Here is a 21,521-nt window from a genome sequence, read left to right as displayed (position 1 = left end):
GAGTTAGTTTTTGTGCATAGTGTGAGGTACGGGTATTGTTTGATTTTTTTTTTTTTAAATGGATATCCAGTTATGCCAGCACCATTTGTTAAAAAGACTGTCTCTTCCCCGTTTAACTGATTTTGGGCATTTGTCAAATATTAACTGCTTGTATTATGTGGATGGATTTATGTCTGGAGTCTCAGTTCTATTCCATTGGTCTGTGTACCTGTTGTTGTACCAGTACCAGGCTGTTTTGACTACTTTGGCGGTATAATAGGTTCTAAAATCAGGTAGAGTGAGGCCTCCCACTTTGTTGTTCTTTTGCGGTAATGCTTTACTTATCCGAGGCTTCTTTCCCTTCCATCGTTTGATTTCTTGACTGCTGCTTCCCTGGACGTAGATTGTGGATCCAAGTGAAATGAAATCCTTGACAACGTTGATATTTTCTCCGTTTATCAGGATGCTGGTTACTGGTCCAGTTGTGAGAGTTTTTGCTTTATGTTGAGGTATAATTTCTACTGAAGGCTGTAGCCTTTGATCTTTATTGTTAAGTGCTTCAAATCCTCTTCACTTTCAGCAACGAAGGTTTTGTCATTTGCATATCACAGGTCGTTCCTGAGCCTCCCTTCAATCCTGATACCCTGTTCTTCTTCATATAGTCCAGCTTCTCTGATTATTTGCTCAGCATACAGATTCAATAAGTATGTTGAAAGGATATAATCCTGGTGCATACTTTTCCTTATTTTAAGCCACGCGCGATCCCCATTTTCTGTTGGAATGACTGCTTCTTGGTCAATGTACAGGTTCCTCGTGAGCACAATTAAGTGTTCTGGAATTCCCATTCTTGCCAGTGTTACCCATAATTTGTTAGGAGCCACAGAATAGAACGCCTTTGCATAGTCAATAAAACACAATTAAACATCTTTGTGGTATTGTCTGCCTTCAGCTGGGATCCATCTGACGTCAGCAATCATGTCCTTCATTCCACGTCCTCTTCTGAATCTGGCTTGAATTTCCGGCAGTTCCCTGTCGATACACTGCTGCAACCGTTTTTGAATTATCTTCAGCAAAATTTTACATGCGTGTGATATTAATGATATCGTTCCATAATTTCTGCATTCTGTTGGATCGCCTTTCTTTGGAATGGGCACAGATATGGATCTCTTCCAGTCAGTTGGCCAGGTAGCTGTCTTCCAGATTTCTTGGCATAAATGAGTGAGCTGCATCCGTTTGTTGAAACATCTCAGTTGGTATTCCATCAGTTACTGGAGCCTTGTTTTTCGTCAGTGCCTTCAGTGCAGCTTGGGCTTCTTCCTTCAGTGCCATTGATTCTTGATTATAATGCTACCTCCTGAAATGGTTGAATGTCAACCAGTTCTTTTCGGTACAGTGACTCTCTGTATTCTTTCTGTCTTCTTTTGATGCTTCCTATGTTGTTTATTATTTTACCCGTAGAATCCTTCAGAATTGCAACTCAAGGCTTGAGTCTTTTTCTTCAGTTCTTTCAACTTGAGAAATGCTGAGCTTGTTCTTGCCTTTTGGTTTTCTATCTCCAAGTCTTTGCACGTGTCATTATAGTACTTTGTCTTTTCCAGCCGCCCTTTGTTTAGCTCTTTTACTTCATCATTTCTCCATTTGCTTTAGCTACTCGACATTCAAGAGCAAGTTTCAGAGTCTATTCCGACGTTGCGTTTAGGTCTTTTCTTTCTTGTCTTATTAATGACCTTTTGCTTTCTTCATGTATGATGTCCTTGTTGTCATCCCACAGCTTGTCTGGTCTTCATTCATTAGTGTTCAGTGTGTCAAATCTATTCTTGAGATTGTCCCTAAATTCAGAGGGGATATACTCAAGGTCGTATTTTGGCTCTCATGGACTTGCTCTAATTTTCTTCAGCTTCTGCCTGAACTTGCATAGGAGCAGTTTATGGTCTGTTCTGCGGTCAACCCCTGGCCTTGTTCTCAGTGGTGTTATTGAGCTTCTCCATCATCTCTTTTCACAGATTTAGTCGTTTTGATTCCTTTGTATTTCATCCATTGAGGTCCATGTGTATAGTCGCCGTTTATATTGTTGAAAAAGGTATTTGCGATGAAGACGTTGTTGGTCTTGGAAAATTCTGTCGTATGATCTCTGGTGTTGTTTCTGTCACCAAGACCATGTTTTCCAACTACTGATCCTTTGATGTGAGCTTTGCTTTGATGTAAATATTTTCAATATTGTAAATACCACGTGCCCAGAGGAGAGAAGAGTTTGAGTTCTGAAAATGCTTTCTACTATGCTCTTTTCCTCCCCCTCCAGTAAAAGGGAGGGACAGGACATGTTGTGCTGTCTTTGTGATTTTGAAAGTAGGCAGGATCTATAAGATAAGAACGTAACTACTGTATGTGTAGATATGTTCTTATACCTTGCCTTGGTCCAGAAAAGATGAAGACTTTCGTCATGTATTAACAGTTAGAAGATGTCTGCATTAAAGAGCAGTGAAAAGGAAAAACAAGAATAGAGTTATAAAACAGAGCAAGAAATTAGGGTTCTAATTAACATAGTTCTTATGGAAATACAGTGAAATCCTGTACCTGTTAGCTGGCCAGCTGCTTGGCCAGTTCCTTCCGAGTCCGTATTCTGGTGGTAAACACAAGTCATGCTCGTGCGATGAAAGTGAACCAGTTGCTCAGGAGAAGCACAACCGTTCTGATATTGAAAGCCAGAAGCATTTCGGTGAATTGTGACTCTTGGAGCTCTTGTGCCTAGTTTGATCCCGCTCCCACCCCCTTTGGCTCATGTAATTGTAGGAGTGTAAAGTAAAACAACGCCTGAAGAAAATAACTAAGTTAAATTTTGATGAAAATGTCTCTAGATGGTAATAGAAATGGGCAGGTGTCTGATGGGAAGGAGTGAGAGGAAGAGCGTTGCATCCTTGGGATTGGTAGCTGTCTGCCGTGAGGTTCCATGTGTATGTAAGTTAGAACCCATTAGCCTGGCTCTTCTGAGGTTTATGTTCCAGATTCCCCAATGTTGGAGTGTATATTTTTGTTTTGTTAGAAACAGAATGGCAACAAAAGATTCCTTAAATGTCTAATATCAAAATTAAATTGGAAACCTACTTCCGAAATGCCTTTACTTGGCATTTGGGACATTCACAGCACCTGGCCGTCTGGGATTCCTACTCCCGTCACCTCAGCTAAGACTGAGTCATTTTTAGTAGAGGCACAAGTAACTTCTAATTTTACAACATGCGTTTGTTTCTTACTTTTTTTTTTGGCTGTGATTTATTTTTGCTTTTATGCATGGTGTGTGTTATTTCTTGAATTAGCTGGAACAAATGTAGGTTTATCTTAACACATAGTAGCATTGAGAGTGAGTGATGTGACTATCCTTTGAACTAAGTAAATAAAAAATTACCAATTTGCATATGATTTTTTTTCCCCCATCAAAGTGTTACTGTAGACATTGACATTTTTCAAATGAGGGTATATAAACTTTGTGCACATTTGGAAGTTTGAGCCTGTATCCTAAAGTTTTGGTAAGATAGTTGAAGTAGACTGAGGCTTTCCAAGCACTGTTTTTGTGTCACTGAAAAACCTGAAGATTTGTTGTTGTTAGGTGCTGTCGAGTCAGTTCTGAATCATAGTGACCCTTTGTACAACATAGTGAAACACTGCCTGGTGCTGCACCATCTGCCTTAGTCATCTAGTGTTGCTGTGGCAGAAATACCACAAGTAGATGGGTTTAACAAAGAGAAATTTATTCTCTCACAAGTCCAAGTTCAGGGCATCACCTCCAGGGGAGGGCCCTCTCTCTCTGTAGGTTTTGGAGGAAGGTCCTTGTCATCGATCTTCCCCTGGTCAAGGAGCTTCTCAGGCACGGGTACCCCGAGTTCAAAGGACACACTCTGCTCCTGGTGCTGCTTTCTTGGTGGTATGAGGTCCCCAACTCTGCTTGCTTCCCTTTCCTATTATCTTGTAAGATAAAAGTGGAGCAGGCCACACTCCAGGGAAACTCCCTTTACATTGGACCAGGGATGTGACCTGAGCAAGGGTGTAATGTCCCACCCTAATCCTCTTTAACCACAGGCAGAGATTATAACACATAGGAAAATCACAAAATGGAGGACAACCCCACAGTACTGGGAATCATGGCCTAACTAAGTTGACGTGTATTTTTGGGGGACACAATTGAATCCATGACGCCATCCTCATGATCATTGTTATGCTTGAGCCCATCGTTGCAGCCACTGTGTCAGTCCACCTTGTTGACGATCTTCCTCTTTTTCCTTGACCCTCTACTTTACCAAGCATAATGTCCTTCTCCATGGACTTATCCCTCCTGATAACATGTCTGGAGTCCGTGGGATGAAGTCTCTCCATCCTTGCTTCTAAAGAGCATTCTGGTTGTGCTTCCTCCCAGACAGGTTTGAGGGGAGGGCAAAACGAAAAGGTAGGAGAGAGGTCTCCGCAGAGAGTGGCTTCCCGAATGTCGTTGATGACCTAAACGCAGCTGGTATTGAATTAAAACCGTTCAGTAGGAAAAGAATGTAGAGAAACATCACTTGCACCAAGTCTGTCCAGCTCTTCCGCTTCCTCCCCTCCCCCCGCCCAAGAAAGATAGAGGCTCATTGCTTGCCACGAATTCAAATTACACTTGGCATGAAGATTCTCCTTGCTTGAACGAAGTCTAGCCTAGTTGGGATGAACTTGTCTTAACTTCTGGCTCTACCCATCATTTATAAAAGCATGCTTAATTCTGAGATAGCCACAAAGGGCTGTAGTTTACTTGGAGAAACTCGTGTGAAACAACAGACAACACAGAATAACACAGTTACGCTCGGATATGTGGTCAGTGTGCTTTTTTTTTAACATCTAAATACTTAAAAAATCCTAAATAAGTGTATGGTGTGGGGAAGGAGTCCCTGGGTGATGCAAACAGTTAAGCACTGGACTAACTGAAAGGTTGCGTTGGAACCCACCCAGAGGTGCCTCGGGACACAGGTCTTACGAAAGCCTTGAAAACCCTTCTGAGGGCAGTTGTACTCTGAAGCACATTGGGTCGCCACGAGTCGGAACCGACTTGACAGCAGCTGGTTTGGGGAGTCCCTGGGTGGTACAAATAGCGAAGTGCTTGGCTCCTAACCAAAAGGTTGGTGGTTTGAATCCTCCCAAAGTCACCTTGGGAAAAAGACCTGGCAATTTACTGAAAGATCACAGCCACTGACAGCCCTATGGAGTGTACTTCTTTGAAACATGTGGGGTTGTCATGAATTGAATGGCAGCTGTTTTTTTAGTGAAAGTTTTTGTTTGTGGCTTGAGGCAGGGTTTGCCCATTGTCAGGCAGTTTTGAGGGCCCCCTTTTTGATGTCAGTTTTGTGAAACCCAATGATAACTATTTACTGATTGAAAAAATTAGGTACTAACCAAGACATGAATTCAGTTACACTTAATTTGTATGTTTTAATATAGATGCTACATAAATTTGAAAAGTAGGACATAAATGTAACATCATTCGTCTAGACAATGTTCGGTGTTCTTTGGATTCCTAGATTTTGCGACTAAGACAGTAGCCTTTTGTGGCTGTGCAGTGTAGTTTAAAGGAGTAGGAGAAAGTGATCTTATGTGAATTAATTGCTGCAATAGATAATAATACACTTTATTCATATTTATTCAGTAAATGTTGTTATGAAACCTGAGATGATGCGTAACTGACCAGAAAACGCTGGCTAGGTCATATCCAGCACTGCGGCTGACTGGTCACAAGCAGCCTGGTCTTCCCGGCTTAGGTCTCTGTTGATATCAGAGGACAAAACCAGGGCCTGGTAGTGACAGTACACATGGACTCCAGGGGGTAGGTCGTCAGCACGTCGTGGGACTCAATGTGCACAGCATACTTGGATTTGGCATGTTATTGCTTGAGTAGATCGTTGTCGTTAGTTGCCATTGAACTGATTCTGACTCATGGCGACCCCATAGGTGCAGAGTAGAACTGCTCCATAGGGTTTTCAAGGCTGTGACCTTTCAGAAGCAGATTGCCAGGCCTGTCTTCCAAGGTGTCCTTGGTTGGGTTTGAACCACCAGCCTTTCAGTTAGCTACCCTGGCCTGCTAAAAAAAAAAAAAGAAGTAGATTATCACCCCTTAATTCAGTAAAGAAAAATGTATTTAGAACTTGGAGGGAAAAAGTAGCTTTAAATGTGTGTGAAATAAACACTTGAATTTCTTATGGAATGGAGTGTTCCATGAAACAATTTAGGGAAATTCTAATCCAGATGTTAGGTTCTTCCCATATCTCTGACCTGGCTTTGTATGCTATTCAACTTGTTAGTTTTTAAATAATAGTTATGTTATCTTTAGAGTTCTTTATAAAGTTAATTATTTCACCAGGGACAAGTAAAAAAAGCAAGAATCGGTTCTGCTAAGTCATATTGAGTCAAATTATTTGCCTAAGCATCTAAAGCATGCGGTGCCTTTTCCCTGGTTGTTAAAATCCTCTTGGTCGTACAAACCTGGAATGTCCCTTAAAATGGAAAAACCTGTTAGACTGGCACCATCATTGAAGTCTCTTACCAAAAATCATTTAACAACCTTAGTATGAACACACTTCTTTCCCCCAAGCTGTGTCTGTGTTTCTGTTATTTGGTCTGTTATATGTCAAGAAATCAAAAGACGCACCACACTGGGCAAATCTGCTACAAAAGACCTCGTCACAGTGTTGAAAAGCAAAGGTGTCACCTTGAAGACTAAGGTGCGCCTGACCCAAGCCATGGTATTTTCAATCGCATCATATGCATGTGAAAGTTGGACAATGAATAAGGAAGACTGAAGAATTGATGCCTTTGAATTGTGGTGTTGATGAAGAATACTGAATATACCGTGGGCTGCCAAAAGAATGAACAGATCTGTCTTGGAAGAAGTACATCCAGAAAGCTCCCATAGAAGGAAGGATGGCGGGACTGCGTCTTATGTATTTTGGACATGTTGTCAGGAGGGATCAGTCCCTGGAGAAGGACATCATGCTTGGTAAAGTAGAGGATCAGAGGAAAAGAGGGAGCCCTTCAGTGAGATGGATTGACACAGTGGTTGCAACAATGGGCTCAAGCATAACCGTGATTGTGAGGATGGCACAGGACTGGGCAGTGTTTCGTTCTGTGGTTCATAAGGTCACTATGAGTCGCACCTGACAACAGTAATGTGGGCTTTATGCACCGTAATTCAGATGCTGAGTTCCCTCTGTTTTGGTAAAACAGCATTTTTGTAGAGGGTTTTTTTTTTTTTTTTTTTTAATTGCTTTGGAAGTGTATGGATTTTGGCCCTTTTTCAACAAGTAAAACTTCTCAGAAGTTGACTGTATTCTGATTACATTGCTGATTGCTCAAAGTTTTCTCTGGCAATACATTTTGGATCTAGATTTTTATTTGTAAAATATTCAAGGATTTAGGTAGTGAGAAAGTTAAAATGCTTATGGGAGAAGAAACAATGTTTTCTTTTTGGTCGCTTGTTTTTGTTTTCTTTTTGTTGTGTGACAAGTAAATGTTCTTTGTAAGTAAAATAAATGACTTTTGGGTCTGGTGGAGAACCAGCCACGCTTAGAAATGCATTTTACTAAAGCAGTTTTTCTAGTAATGTTGATTTGTTTCAAAATAGTAGACTTTCTGGGCAGTAATTTTCTCTCCTTCTGTTTACAGTCCAGTTACAACGCAGGGATCACAACAGACACGGCCGCCTCAGAAGCACTATGGTATCACCTCCCCTATCAGCTTAGCAACCCCCAAGGAGACTGACTGCGTTCTTACACAGAGACTCATCGAGACTCTGAAGCCTTTTGGGGTTTTTGAAGAGGAGGAGGAGCTGCAGCGCAGGTAAATTAGATGTGTGTCTGTAAAGTAGAATTTATAATTCGTTAGTAGTGTTGAAATAAACTGATTTTGTGACACTCTGTATTGAGTTATCCAGTTAGGAGGTCAGAGTTATTCTCCCAAATCTGTATATCTGTTTCAGAAAAGAGTGATACTTAAAGGGGTGACCAAATGGTGGCGTGTCAGGACTTCCTCCCCTGACTTCACAGGGTGGGGAGAAGGGTCGTTATCAGCGTCCACAGCCCAAGGCTGATTGCTATCAGGCAGCCAGCCTTGCCTCCGCCCTCCTGCTTTATTGTCTGTACACAGGACGCTCTGTTTCTCTGCCTCTGATCCCCGATAGTCTGGAGCCCAAACAGCTTAATTCTTCTTTTTTTTATTTGTTAACTTTTATTAAGCTTCAAGTGAGCGTTTGCAAATCCAATCAGTCTGTCACATACAAGTTTACATACATCTTACTCCGTACTCCCACTTGCTCTTCCCCTATTGAGTCAGCCCTTTCAGTCTCTCCTTTCATGACAATTTTGCCAGCTTCCCTCTCTCTCTATCCTCCCATCCCCCCTCCAGACAAGAGTTGCCAACACACTCTCAAGTGTCCACCTGATATAATTAGCTCACTCTTCATCAGCATCTCTCTCCCACCCGCTGACCAGTCCCTTTCATGTCTGATGAGTTGTCTTCGGGGATGGTTCCTGTTCTGTGCCAACAGAAGGTCTGGGGACCATGGCCACCGGGATTCCTCTAGTGTCAGTCTGACCATTAAGTATGGTCTTTTTATGAGAATTTGGGGTCTGCATCCCACTGATCTCCTGCTCCCTCAGGGGTTCTCTGTTGTGGTCCCTGTCAGGGCAGTCGTCGATTGTGGCCGGGCACCAACTAGTTCTTCTTGTCTCAGGATGATGTAGGTCTCTGGTTCATGTGGCCCTTTCTGTCTCTTGGGCTCTTAGTTGTCGTGTGACCTTGGTGTTCTTCATTTTCCTTTGCTCCAGGTGGATTGAGACCATTTGATGCATCTTAGATGGCCGCTTGTTAGCATTTAAGACCCCAGACGCCACATTTCAAAGTGGGATGCAGAATGTTTTCATAATAGAATTATTTTGCCAGTTGACTTAGAAGTCCCTTCAAACCATGTTCCCCAGACCCCCGCCCCTGCTCCGCTGACCTTTGAAGCATTCATTTTATCCCGGAAACTTCTTTGCTTTTAGTCCAGTCCAGTTGAGCTGACCTTCCATGTATTGAGTGTTGTCTTTCCCTTCACCTAAAGCAGTTCTTATCTACTGATTAATCAATAAAAAACCCTCTCCCTCCCTCCCTCCCTCCCCCCTTCGTAACCACAAAAGTATGTGTTCTCAGTTTTTACTATTTCTCAAGATCTTATAATAGTGGTCTTATACAATATTTGTCCTTTTGCCTCTGACTGATTTCGCTCAGCATAATGCCTTCCAGGTTCCTCCATGTTATGAAATGTTTCAGAGATTCGTCACTGTTCTTTATCGATGCGTAGTATTCCATTGTGTGAATATACCACAATTTATTTACCCATTCATCCGTTGATGGACACCTTGGTTGCTTCCAGCTTTTTGCTATTGTAAACAGAGTTGCAATAAACGTGGGTGTGCATATATCTGTTTGTGTGAAGGCTCTTGTATCTCTAGGGTATATTCCGAGGAGTGGGATTTCTGGGTTGTATGGTAGTTCTATTTCTAACTCAAACAGCTTAATTCTTGACTGGTGTTTGTTTTCTCTACAGGATTTTAATTTTGGGAAAATTAAATAACCTGGTAAAAGAGTGGATACGGGAAATCAGTGAAAGCAAGGTAAGTGACGTTTTGCATACAGAATCGTTTGCCATTTGTCACCAACTGAACACAGCAACTGTTTTATAGAACATCCTTGTTTCTGAGTGGACCTGGAGGCTTAATGTAATGCAGAGTCCATTTTAGTCCCTTGATGATGATTTTATATTTTATTTCTAGTTATTTTGGAAGCAGGAAAAACTGAACTGAGTTTCATGATTTTATATGTACTTTTTTGGTTGGAACATTTCAAAGCTTAAATTACTTCTACACTTCACAGAAATGATAGATATGTACCTGAAAAGGTGCTGGAAAAATATTTAATATGTTTGAGAATCTTGTTACCTCTCAGGTACCCTACAAAGATAAATTTTTTTCTTTTAGGATTTAAGGTATTAGACTCTCAAGTAGAATATCTGTTTGTTTTTTATAATGACATTTTCTGTGTTCCTAATACTGTATTATTAGAATACCCATGCACACAACTGATAAATTCATGACAGGGTTTATGGCAAAGGAAGTGGTGGATTCTTAAAGAGTTGTGTGTGGAATTCATTTGACCCATTTTTAAAAATACCCAAACCAAACCTAAACCAAAACCAAGTCATTGCTGTCGAGTTGATTCTGTTCAGCGAAATAGCTGCAGTTTATGCAGGGTAGTCCAAAGTGCTGAAAAGGTGATGGAGAGAGAATCAAGGGTAGCCCAAGGTGCTGAAAAGGTGATGGAGAGAGAATCAAGCGTAGCCGAAAGCCTTACAGGATGGGGACAAAGGGCATCAACTTAGAAGAAAAGTAAATCAAGTCTCTTGATTGGGTCAGATTTATATTATTTTCTTAAAACAGTGTATACATGTTTTTAGGTGACTAACGAAAACCTGAGCAGTTGGAGTCCTCTAAATTGGGGGTTCTATGTACTACTAAAAAAACCCTAAAAAACCCATTGCTGTCTTGTTGATCCTGACTCATAGCAGCCCTGTATACTATTGGAAACCCTGGTGGTGCAGTGGTTAAGTGCTCAGCTACTAACTGAAGGGTCAGTGGTTTGAACCTACCAGCCGCTCTGTGGGAGAAAGATGTGACAGTCTGCTTCTGTAATGATTACAGCCTTGGAAACCCTATGGGGCAGTTCTCCTCTGTCCTGTAGGGTCGCTAGGAGTTGGAAACTACTCAGTGGCAGTGGGTTTCTTTTTTTTTTTGGTTTTAACAGCATCCCTGGACTCTACCCAGTAGATGCACCCCACCCCCCCAAGTTGCAACAACCAAAATGTCTTCAGGCATTGCCATATGTTCTCTGGTGGACAGAATCCTCATTGATTGAGTGCCACTGATTTAACATAAACCAAAAAAACCAAACCCCGCTGCCATTGAGTCGATTCTGACTCATAGCTACAGCATAGGACAGAGTAGAACTGCCCCGTAGGGTTTCCAAGGAGCGTCTGGTGAATTCAAACTGCTGACCTTTGGGTTAGCAGCCAAACTCTTAACCACCATAATTTATAGTATTCTGGGAGAAAAATCACATAACATTTTTGGACAGTAGACCCTGTTTGCCATCTAATATTTTAAGACTTCTTAAAAAAAGATTTTAAAATTAACAATGTTTTTTCTGTGACTTGAATTGAGAAATCCTAATTTCTGGGTTACAGTGATCTCAGTAGGTATAAGCTTGTTCATGTCTAAAGCTACACTAATATAGTAGCCCCAGCCACATATGGGTGTTTAAATTAACCAAAATTAAATAACATTGAACGTTAAGGTTTTTTAGCCATACTAGCTATATTTCACGTGCTGCATAGCCACGTGTAGGTAGCGGCTACTGTACTGGGCAGTGCAGATAGAGACCGTTTCCACCCTCACAGGAAGTTGTGTTGGACGTTTATCTGTCTCTGGAGCTCTGTGCAGATCGGTGTCCTCACTTCATTGCTCCCTAACCTCGTTCGTAGGCCTGTTTCTGTACACGTGTTGGATGTTCGTCTGTCTCTGGAGCGCTGTGCAGATCGGTGTCCTCACTTCATTGCTCCCTAACCTCGTTCATAGGCCTGTTTCTGTACACATGTTGGATGTTCGTCTGTCTGTGGAGCTCTGTGCAGATCGGTGTCCTCACTTCATTGCTCCCTAACCTCGTTTGTAGGCCTGTTTCTGTACACATGCTGCTGCTTCATTTCAGTAATGGAGCTTCTTTGTAACTAAATATAGAAAGATAAAAAGTCTTGCTATTTTTTAGACTATAACATTATACATGTATGTAATAGTTTATTTTCTGTAAGTGGTGGTTAAATGCACCCTTAAAGATAGGCTTCCTCAAATCTTTAGAACTTGTTTTTAGGACCTTTCTAGTATGAAATAATGCTTCATTTATGCCATGTATTTATTTTTTCTGAGAGAGTGGTCTCTCCTATATGTTGTGGTACTGAAAAGAGACTTTACTATACTGGGAAATTAGGTAAGGAGAAACACTGAACTAGAACTCACTAACACTGGTTTTTGTTTGCATACACCACCGTCCTTAACAGTGAGGGCCCTTGAGTACCCACCGTCATACTCTAGCCGTGCTGTGGTCACGATGGGTTCTCAGTGATTTCGCCCTCGCCGCCTGAATGAGAAACTATGAGTAGCTTAGTTCTTTTTAAAGTCATCCTACCAAAGTCTTTCAGAAATCTAAAAAAACTACACTACCACTTGTCAGTGTTGGCTGTAAAGTCACTTTTCATGTAGTAAAATTAGACTCCAGTGTGCTATTTAGTATAATTGAATATGATCTTTTTAAGTGATCACAGTATCTGTTTTTGTTGTGTTTTCATATTCGTGGTTTATTTTATGTAGTGTCTTTGTCAGGAATAAAACCCCTGGTCTGGTATCGCCCCTGTGGGAGTACACGACCTCCTCTGCCTTAATATAGCAGTTTTCAGAAACGTGGCCAAAAAAAACCGCAAAAACCAAACCCGTTGCCATCGAGTTGATTCCGACTCATAGCGACCCTGTATGTGGCAAGCCGCTAAAATAGCTTGGATCATCACTAAAGAACACTTCATTGAAAGTAGGAAAAATTGCTTGCATTTCAAATTAGGTTGGTCTGTGAAGGAAGGGCTGTTATTTTGTAGAGCTTATAGTTTTAATACTCTCTATATAAATTTGCACTGAAATCTTAACTGGGTTTTTTTGGAAGTACAGTACCATCTGAAATAATTTTCCTTGCGTGTCACTGGCAAAATAACTATTTTTTAAATTTGTTTCAATAGAATCTTCCACAATCTGTAATTGAAAATGTTGGAGGAAAAATTTTTACATTTGGATCTTACAGATTAGGAGTACACACAAAAGGTAAATATTATTTTATTAACCTTGAGAAGGGGTCCTTTTATTTTCTTAAAAATGTTAAAGAAGTTTTCGTCTCAGTTGCTTGTGCTGTGTCATAGCTGAAGTTTGCATGGAAGAGAAGACCTCAAGGGGTCTAAATTTGGGAAGAAGAAAGATGTAATGTGATGCTTTCTTTTATACCCACACTGTCCGGTGCAGTATAAAAATTAAGTAAAAATAAAAATTGGTTTCCTTAGTAGAAGTAGACACATTTCATATGCTGACTAGCCACATACGATAGTGGCTGCCAGGTTGGACAGTACAGATACAAAACATTCCCCCCTTGTAGAGAACGCTGTTGGGCAGCACTGCCCTCCCTGTCATTTCCTTCATGTGAAGAATGCCACTGTAAAAAGACAGAATAAAAACGAATTCAAGCTTTTAAGCAATTTTGCGGTTTTCCTTTTTCCCGTACTTTTATTATAGACAAATTGTAAGTATGGCTAAGCAAAAAAAAGCCATTCGTAATCACTGTCAGTATTTTCTTGCAGATTTTTTCCCCTCTATGCAAATCAAAACACAATAAAAATGCTGTCCTGGCAAAGAACACTCGTTGAGCTCTTTTCTCTGAACTGGGCCTGGAGCTAAGCGTTTGATCTCTATTATCTTATTCAGCCCTTGCAGTCCTCTTGTTCCCATAGAACCAGCAAGTGGTCTGAGACCTAAGGAAGCAGTGTGGCTTCAGCAGTTTCTCCCAGGCATCTCTTGGCAGAAGCAGGGCTCTAACCCAGGCAGCCTGCGGGTGTAGTCTGTAACCATTAACCAGTGGCCTCTCTGCTTTAAAAGTATCTGCCTGTATAGTGCTGTCTGCATTTGGCATCCCCCCACCTCCCACTGCCCTGTGCCAGGAGACGTGCATTTGCTGTGGTGTACCGTGGCCCTCTCCTCCCCATGGATGTAGACGGCCTTCAGAGTGGTGCCTTCGCTCCCACATGTAGGGAATGACTGTGCTACCTGGCCCCACATTCGTCTCCCCGTCATGGTCCTACTTGTTGATTTTAATTCTTTTTCAAGTTTATTCTGTAGGTCCCATTTGGGGTTAGATAGGAACCTAGAAGTACCAGTCATATAATGTATAGAGGAAAACAGTATTTTTTTTTTTAAACTTATGAACATGGGTATGACTAGTGACATTAAGATGTCGGGCATGTGCTTGACTCATTCCCGCTCTTCACCGTGAAAACCTATCTCATTCACCTTTCTCTGACTCCCAGTTCACCGCGGCCACTACAGATAGAGGATGCTTCAGGGAAAAGACAAAACCACATCCCATCATTTAGAACCCTATTTTTCCTATACTGGGTGGTAATTTTTTTTGGGTCATGGGGGTCATGCATTTTTAGAGGTGGCTCACTAGTATAATGTTTACAGGTTCTCAACATAAGATTCTGCCTGATCAGATGCAAAATATTTTTCTTGTAATATTGATAAGTGGTTGATGGGCTTAATTTTTTTTAGGTGCTGATATTGATGCATTGTGTGTTGCACCAAGACATGTTGATCGAAGTGACTTTTTCACCTCATTCTATGATAAATTGAAGTTACAGGAAGAAGTAAAAGATTTAAGAGTGAGTAAATGTCTGGCTAAAGGGAGTGGAGTTACAGCAGTTACTTAGTCTACTGAGTTTTAGGATACAGCCATCATTTACTGCACTCTCTCAGTGTGTTAGACCCTTCTAAGCACTTCGTGTTTATGTTTGCATTTTATTCTGTACCACAAGTGTAAAAGCATAAATCCATAATCTCTTGTTTACAGATTAGGAAACTGAGGCTAACAGAACATAAATATTAATTAATTTGGCCATGATCACACAACTCATGAGTGAAATCAAGGCTTTGAACTGGTTTGTCTGATTGAAGAGCCCAGTGTCTTAAAGCATCTTACTGAGAACCTATCACGTAAATTATGGTTAAATAGTTTCCAGAGCGTCGCATTCATTTAAAAGCAGTAAACTAGTAGGGGCTGATGTAGTTTCAGAGGTACTGACTCTGTTTACCTTTCTTACAGGCTGTGGAAGAGGCGTTTGTACCAGTTATCAAGCTGTGTTTTGACGGGATAGAGGTAAGGTGTAATTCCAGTTACATTCCTGTTGTGTCGTGTCACCACTTTTGATGGATACAGGTTAAAAACTTCTTTTATTTTAAAGTTTCATAATAAGAGAATTGGCTGTGATATTAGTAAGAATCAAGTTTATTTAATTCTTGGTTTTGTAGAACCTGCCATTTTAGTCTTTTTTTTTTTTTTTTTTCTTGAGCACAAACAAACATTCTTTTTTTAAGTGCCAAGTGAAATTAGGCAGCCAGCCATTGACGGAACTAATGAGACCTGAGGCCTGTGGTGATAGTCGTTCTGTTTGCAGATTTTGTGTACTTTTAGTCTCATTAAGGAAATAACAGTATATTTTTGCAAAAAGCACTTTGCTTCAGCTTCATTTGAGTTAGATGTTTTGAAGATGTTGGGAGAAGATTGTGGCCTGGTATTGTGAAGGCTGGAAATGTTTTCTGATAGGGGAGGACTTAAGTGCTGTGGGACACCCAAGTTCAGACTCTTGAAATGATGCGTGTTTCTTCTTGCTGTTGCCAACATGTGTAGTGAAGGTAATTGGAACAGAGCTGGCAGTGAAGCAACTTTCATTACTTATTACGGTACTTCTGCAGAAATAGGGTTTGAATGGTACTGGTAAGTCACTGAGAATAATAGTGAAAATAGAAAATTTTGGAAATTGGGTGAATAATACTTCACTGTTTTGCAAAAAGGCAGTTCTCATAACTGCCTGACATGTTCAACTCTGTCTTTAATGAAAACTTAAAGGAATGACCTTAATAAGTAGACATAAAACGTGAAATTTGGTAAGGGTTACCAGGTTCAGGTAGTTTTGATTTACTGTCAGTTTTTTAAATGAGAACAACCTGGGAAATGGGGTGATGCCCCATTTTTCTAAAAAGATTACCGACAAAGAACAGATTTTTTTTTTTTGGTGGGAGGACAACTCAACTAAATTTTTCAGGATAGGGATGAAAGTCAGATGGCTGTTTAAAATATCAAATGTGTTTTCTGTCTATATATATTATATAAAATAATTTTTTTTTTAGGCTATCTTTTTCTATTTTCACATTGTATGAAATAATTTTATCCTAACTCTGTTTTTTCACATCAGTGTCATCACTGAGTGGCTGTTTGAGTTATCAACTGTTTTGAGCATAAAGTCTTTGTTTCTTTCTAAATTGGGTGAGATATTAGACTTTGGAATCTGGTTCTTTGGCGGCTTTGTCCGATCCCGCAAGTCCTCCTCTATCTAGCAGTGTGGATTCCGCTCTCATCCCTGCAAGTCCTCCGTTATTCAGCAGTGTGGATTCCACTCTCCCCACTCTTATCCCCACAAGCCTGCCTTTATCCAGCAGCATGGATTCCCCTCTCCCCGCTCTCATCACTGCAAGTCCTTCTTTATCCAGGCAGCGTGGATTCCCCTCTCCCCACTCTTATCCTCACAAGCCTGCCTTTATCCAGCAGCGTGGATTCCCCTCTCCCCGCTCTCATCCCTGCAAGTCCTTCTTTATCCAGCCAGCATGGATTCCGCTGCCCCAGTGTCATCACATAGGTGTATGTGTAAACAGCTTTTACAACATGCTTTTAAAAGGTTTTTCTTTAAAGTGATCTTGTAAAAGGCTAGTTTATAGCAACATGCAACTTTCTGGAACCAGGAAAACATACCACCAGGAACAAGGAACAAATCTGTGCTTATTTTCTCTGCTCCCCACTTTACAAGAGGGAAAAAAATTTTTTTTCTCATCAGTTGAATTCTATATAAGCATTCAAAATCAGTCTCAATTCTGGTTTAAGGCCATGATTTTTCCTTTTAAGTCCAGAAAAATCATTCTGTAATACTGTGACTATAGATGCTCTCAACTAGGAGGCGCTCCGTTTTCATCAAGAGGTACTTTTTGGGTAAATGGAAAGATGGTTGCTTTACACTTGGGCACCATTCCTGTAGATGGAGAACTGAATACCACATTTTAAATAATCCAGTGGATGCATTTAACAGATTTAGTAAATCAAACTTACTATGATTAACGTCACAAACAGGTATTTATACGAGTTCCGTTGTGTTTTACCACTATACATATGCTGTGAATTAACGTGATTTGTGAACCTTTTGTGGACATTGTCCTAGTTGATGAGAAGATTCTGTCTTTATAGAAATGCCTTCAGAATGGTTTGGCAGATCTGGAGTGTTACAGTTTGTTTTTGTTTTAGATTGATATTCTGTTTTTGTTTTAGATTGATATTTTGTTTGCAAGATTAGCACTGCAGACTATTCCAGAAGATTTGGATTTACGAGATGACAGTCTGCTTAAAAATTTAGATATAAGATGCATAAGAAGTCTTAACGGTATGTCAAAACCTCCTTTTGTGTAGTAGCAATTTTTGTAAAACACGAAATAACTGTTTTTAACTCAGGTTCTGTACTGAAGCTTTTTGTAGCCATATTGTTCACTAATAGTGAGTCAAATAAAATGTGCTTTATTTAGTAGTTAGACTATAGCAGGGTGGGTGTCAGTCGGTATCTCACACTGCTGTTTCTTTTCTTCTGTTGTGAATGGCACTTAGGACACTTCACGAGATTATCTGCTTTGTTACTAATGAGTTAGATTTCACCGCGTAACCCTAGTTAATTTTGATCCTGATATCCTCTTCTAATGTTTTCAGCTATAGTGTTAAAAGGGTTACTTTTGAACAGTCTTACATTAACGTATGCTCTTGAAGAGCAGTTCCTGGAAACTTGCGTGGATCGAGCCCTCCTCTGTATGCCTGGATGGAAAAAGTTGAAAAGAGTTGGAAGCTTGATTTAGACAGATTACAATTCAGTTTTACATGGTTTAGTGTAGTGCTTGGTGAAAGAAGACAAAAGATTTATTAGATTTTTGTTTGCTTTTTTTTGAATCTGCCATTACTGGCTGTACCAAATAAAAGTTCTTACTTAATTTGACATCAGTCTCAGAAAAGTTAAACGAAGTAATATCATAAACTTCTGATGATTTAATGCTCTGTTTTTTTCACTCCTATTAATCAGGTTGCAGGGTAACCGATGAAATTTTACATCTAGTACCAAACATTGACAACTTCAGGTTAACTCTGAGAGCTATCAAACTGTGGGCCAAACGTGAGTTCAGAATTTGTTGGCTAGCTTATTAAAATGTTTGAACTTTTGTTCAACACTAACTTATCTTTTTGCTTTTCCCTTATCAACAGGCCACAACATCTATTCCAATATACTAGGTTTCCTCGGTGGTGTTTCCTGGGCTATGCTAGTAGCCAGAACTTGCCAGCTTTATCCAAATGCAATAGCATCAACTCTTGTACATAAGTTTTTCTTGGTATTTTCTAAATGGTATGTGTTTAGATTATATTAAAATAAAATCGATTGTAGACACTGAAGTTTAGTCTTATTTCTATGACATTTCTGCAGCTGCTTTTAGATTCAAATTTTAGTTCATGATTTAAGTAGCCTCGGGGAGATCACGTTGTGTATAAAATGACAAACCTAAACTCCATTAGTTTTCCCTAGCTTTCCCAGGATAGTAAGACAGGTGCAGTTTGTACTTCCTTGTGTAAACCTGCCCTCCAAATAAGCTCTGAATCTTAGCTGTAGTGTTTGCTAAAACCCAATGAGTTGATAGGTTGAGATAGAAGAAAACCTGTGTATACACTACCTCTCTCACTCTTCGAATTCCAGATCTATAGGCCGTTAGTTTTTTGTGATTTTTTTTGTTTGTTTTTGCTTTTAGCTGTTCGTTTATCTTTGATAAAATATTAAAGGTATACATTTATATTAAAAAAGAATAAATTAAGTGCCTGGAAAAAAAAAAATGATGGTCCCTTTGAGATTAGTCATTAACGCAAAAGAGATTTTTTTTTAAAAGTCTCCTTATTTCAAGATGTGCATGTTGGTCAACTATTCTTTCTTTAAAAAAAAAAAGTGAGATAGTAGATTATCGTTATTTCATATTAGTTACTTTGGCCCAAAAGACGAAGGTTCTTGGTTTTTTGGTCACATTTATCTTAGTGATTTTAAGTCCTCCTTCCCTTTTCCTGCCAACCCCTGCCCCTGCTCCCTCCAAAAAAAAATTGAGTTTTTTTTCTAGTAATTTTATAAAAATTAGAGTTACTGGTGTTGATTTATAATTTTAGAACTGTGCCACACTTTTCAGTACTCATTCTGCTGTCTTGGGATTTGATCGCCCATAATTGTGTGTGATCAGGCGTGTGAGATTAACTAAAGAATGTCAGAATTTGTCTTAATGTTGCACATACATAAGCCAATAGTGTATTTGAAAAGCTGACCTAGATATTAAGGATCACAGATGTTTTCTAGTTTTTATCTGTTCTGTAAAGGAGTAAAGTAGCTATGTAATTTATAGAAAACATCTTGAAAACAGTGTGTTCACAACTCAAAAGTTTTGCTACACTATTTCATGACATGAGGGTAGAGAAAATTTTTCCCAAATTTTGTAATTTATACTCCCTTGCTTAGAATTAACTTTTTTAAAATTCTCAGTTGTCTGTGGATGGGGGCTAGTGTAAAGACACATTTTAGTTTCTCTGGGGATTTATCCTTTTCGCGGTTGAGCTGGATGCATCCAGTGTCTTAGGGTAGTGCCGCTTTATCTGATGGTGCTTCGTCTGGGTGGGGATTTTTTTTTTTTTTTTTTTGAAAGTCAGAGATGTTTGACTTCAACCTTAGAAAACTATCAAATCATTTGAGTTAATTCCATAGTTAGAAGAAAAATATTTAGAGTAGTCTAATATCAGTAGGAAGGAATACCAGATCATATAAGCCAGGAGGGCAGAATGAGTGAAGAAGGATCACGGTCACGAATGCTGTATGTTTTACAGAGTACGTTCCGATGTGATACCCAGTAGTCTTATCAAGTGCTACAATCTTTTTAAACAGGGAATGGCCAAATCCAGTGCTATTGAAACAGCCCGAAGAATGCAATCTTAATTTGCCTGTATGGGACCCAAGGGTTAGTGTATTATTTTTTCCCCTACAAATTCACATTGTGCAATAACAAGTAAAAATCATCTGCGTAAAGTGCAGGGAGGCTTTCCATCGCTTACGTATGAGTGGACATGTCCGTATTACACGTTCTTCTAGATAACCTGAACTATAATTGTCCTCTGATGTGTGAAGCGTAATGATGTACCCTGTAAACCACGTAATTGTACATAGTTTTTAATAGCAACTTCACTAACACTTTAAGTCTATATAGAACTACCATGTAAGTCAAAGTTGTGGGCATTTGTGCTTTTAAAAAAAAATAAAAGGATACTAAAAATCCCTGTATTTTTTTATTTGATCTAAATATCTTGTTAAAATTGGGTCATTGTAGAAAAGCTGTTGCTTAATGTTTACATGTGGCAGATAACTTATGAGCAGTATCACTTTAATTTCATGATGTAATTGTAAAAATGGGTTGGAATATTTCAAAGATTATAAAGACAAGCTTGGGCTAAAAAGAAGAGTTTGCATTTTGTTTCTTGGCAAGTTATGATCATTGCTGTTTACTTATTTTAAGTGTTAACAATGTGCATTTTATTAATTGACAAAAGAAATTTGAGTTTGAATAAGACATTCTAGGTTTATAGATACTTGGTTTTTCCAAATTCACTTGATATTTTATTGCAATATGAAAAACTTAGTTTTAAGTCTCTTTGATTACATCAAACAATGCATTTTCAAGTTTATAATTTCCACCAGTATCATTTTGATAGGGATTAAGATGAACAGTTTGTTAAGTCATCTCATTACCTTTTAAAGTGATATCCACATGGATAGCGTAGTTGCCTCGTGTTAGTAAGTTTATAGGCCTTACAAGTGAGGGCATGTAAAAGCTTGCTTCTACCTTGTTTAAAGCTAGTTTTGCACAGAAGTGTGACCTTTCTCAGAAGTGTAACTTTGCACATCCCTAGTTCTGTTGTTGAATAAAGAAAAACATCACTAGATCCCCCGGAGGACCTGTCTTGCTCAGCAGGCACACTGTTTCAGTAAGGTTGCCAAATGAGTAATACCCGAAAGATGGAAACAAGCCATTAATTTAGACCAAATCTCTGATTCTGTAAAGAATTCTTATAAAAACAGTGTCTCCTTACATGGTTTTTCTTTCTCAACTCCAGCTGTGAATGCAATTAAAAAAAAAAATCATTGATTGAGTTTAACAAGGAATAAAAAGTCCAAGTGTCTGTTGCGTATGTACTTGAAGAAACTGATTGGCTGTTGTTGTATGTAGGTCAACCCCAGTGATAGGTACCATCTTATGCCTATAATCACACCAGCATACCCACAGCAGAACTCCACGTACAATGTGTCCGTTTCAACACGGATGGTCATGGTTGAGGAGTTTAAGCAAGGTAAGTGTTTATCCTTGTTTCCTTTATACGTGAAGGATTTTAAATGCCATCTAGACCAGTAGTCTGCTCTGCAGTTTGAGTGGAAGTGTGCGTTCATGGAAGTGGACGTTGGCATTCATGTATCGATTACAGCATGT

General features: G+C 39.6%; 1 protein-coding gene across 3 annotated transcripts in view; it reads left to right on the top strand.

Moving 5' to 3' along the window:
* The window catches only part of PAPOLA (poly(A) polymerase alpha), a 69,861-nt gene that overhangs the window by 15,222 nt on the left and 33,118 nt on the right, over positions 1-21,521 (top strand). For all 3 annotated transcript variants that reach the window (XM_049899251.1, XM_049899250.1, XM_049899252.1), the window contains exons 2-11: positions 7,651-7,824; positions 9,572-9,638; positions 12,857-12,938; positions 14,433-14,542; positions 14,983-15,036; positions 17,254-17,365; positions 18,047-18,136; positions 18,226-18,364; positions 19,928-20,000; positions 21,264-21,384. In XM_049899251.1, coding sequence (XP_049755208.1) covers positions 7,651-7,824; positions 9,572-9,638; positions 12,857-12,938; positions 14,433-14,542; positions 14,983-15,036; positions 17,254-17,365; positions 18,047-18,136; positions 18,226-18,364; positions 19,928-20,000; positions 21,264-21,384 — 1,022 coding nt within the window. The remainder of the gene's footprint in view (positions 1-7,650; positions 7,825-9,571; positions 9,639-12,856; positions 12,939-14,432; positions 14,543-14,982; positions 15,037-17,253; positions 17,366-18,046; positions 18,137-18,225; positions 18,365-19,927; positions 20,001-21,263; positions 21,385-21,521) is intronic.

Source organism: Elephas maximus, chromosome 10, assembly GCF_024166365.1.
Source record: "Elephas maximus indicus isolate mEleMax1 chromosome 10, mEleMax1 primary haplotype, whole genome shotgun sequence".
Lineage (NCBI taxonomy): Eukaryota > Metazoa > Chordata > Mammalia > Proboscidea > Elephantidae > Elephas > Elephas maximus.
Note: the sequence above shows the minus strand (reverse complement) of the source record. Positions and strands in the feature narration are given on the sequence as shown.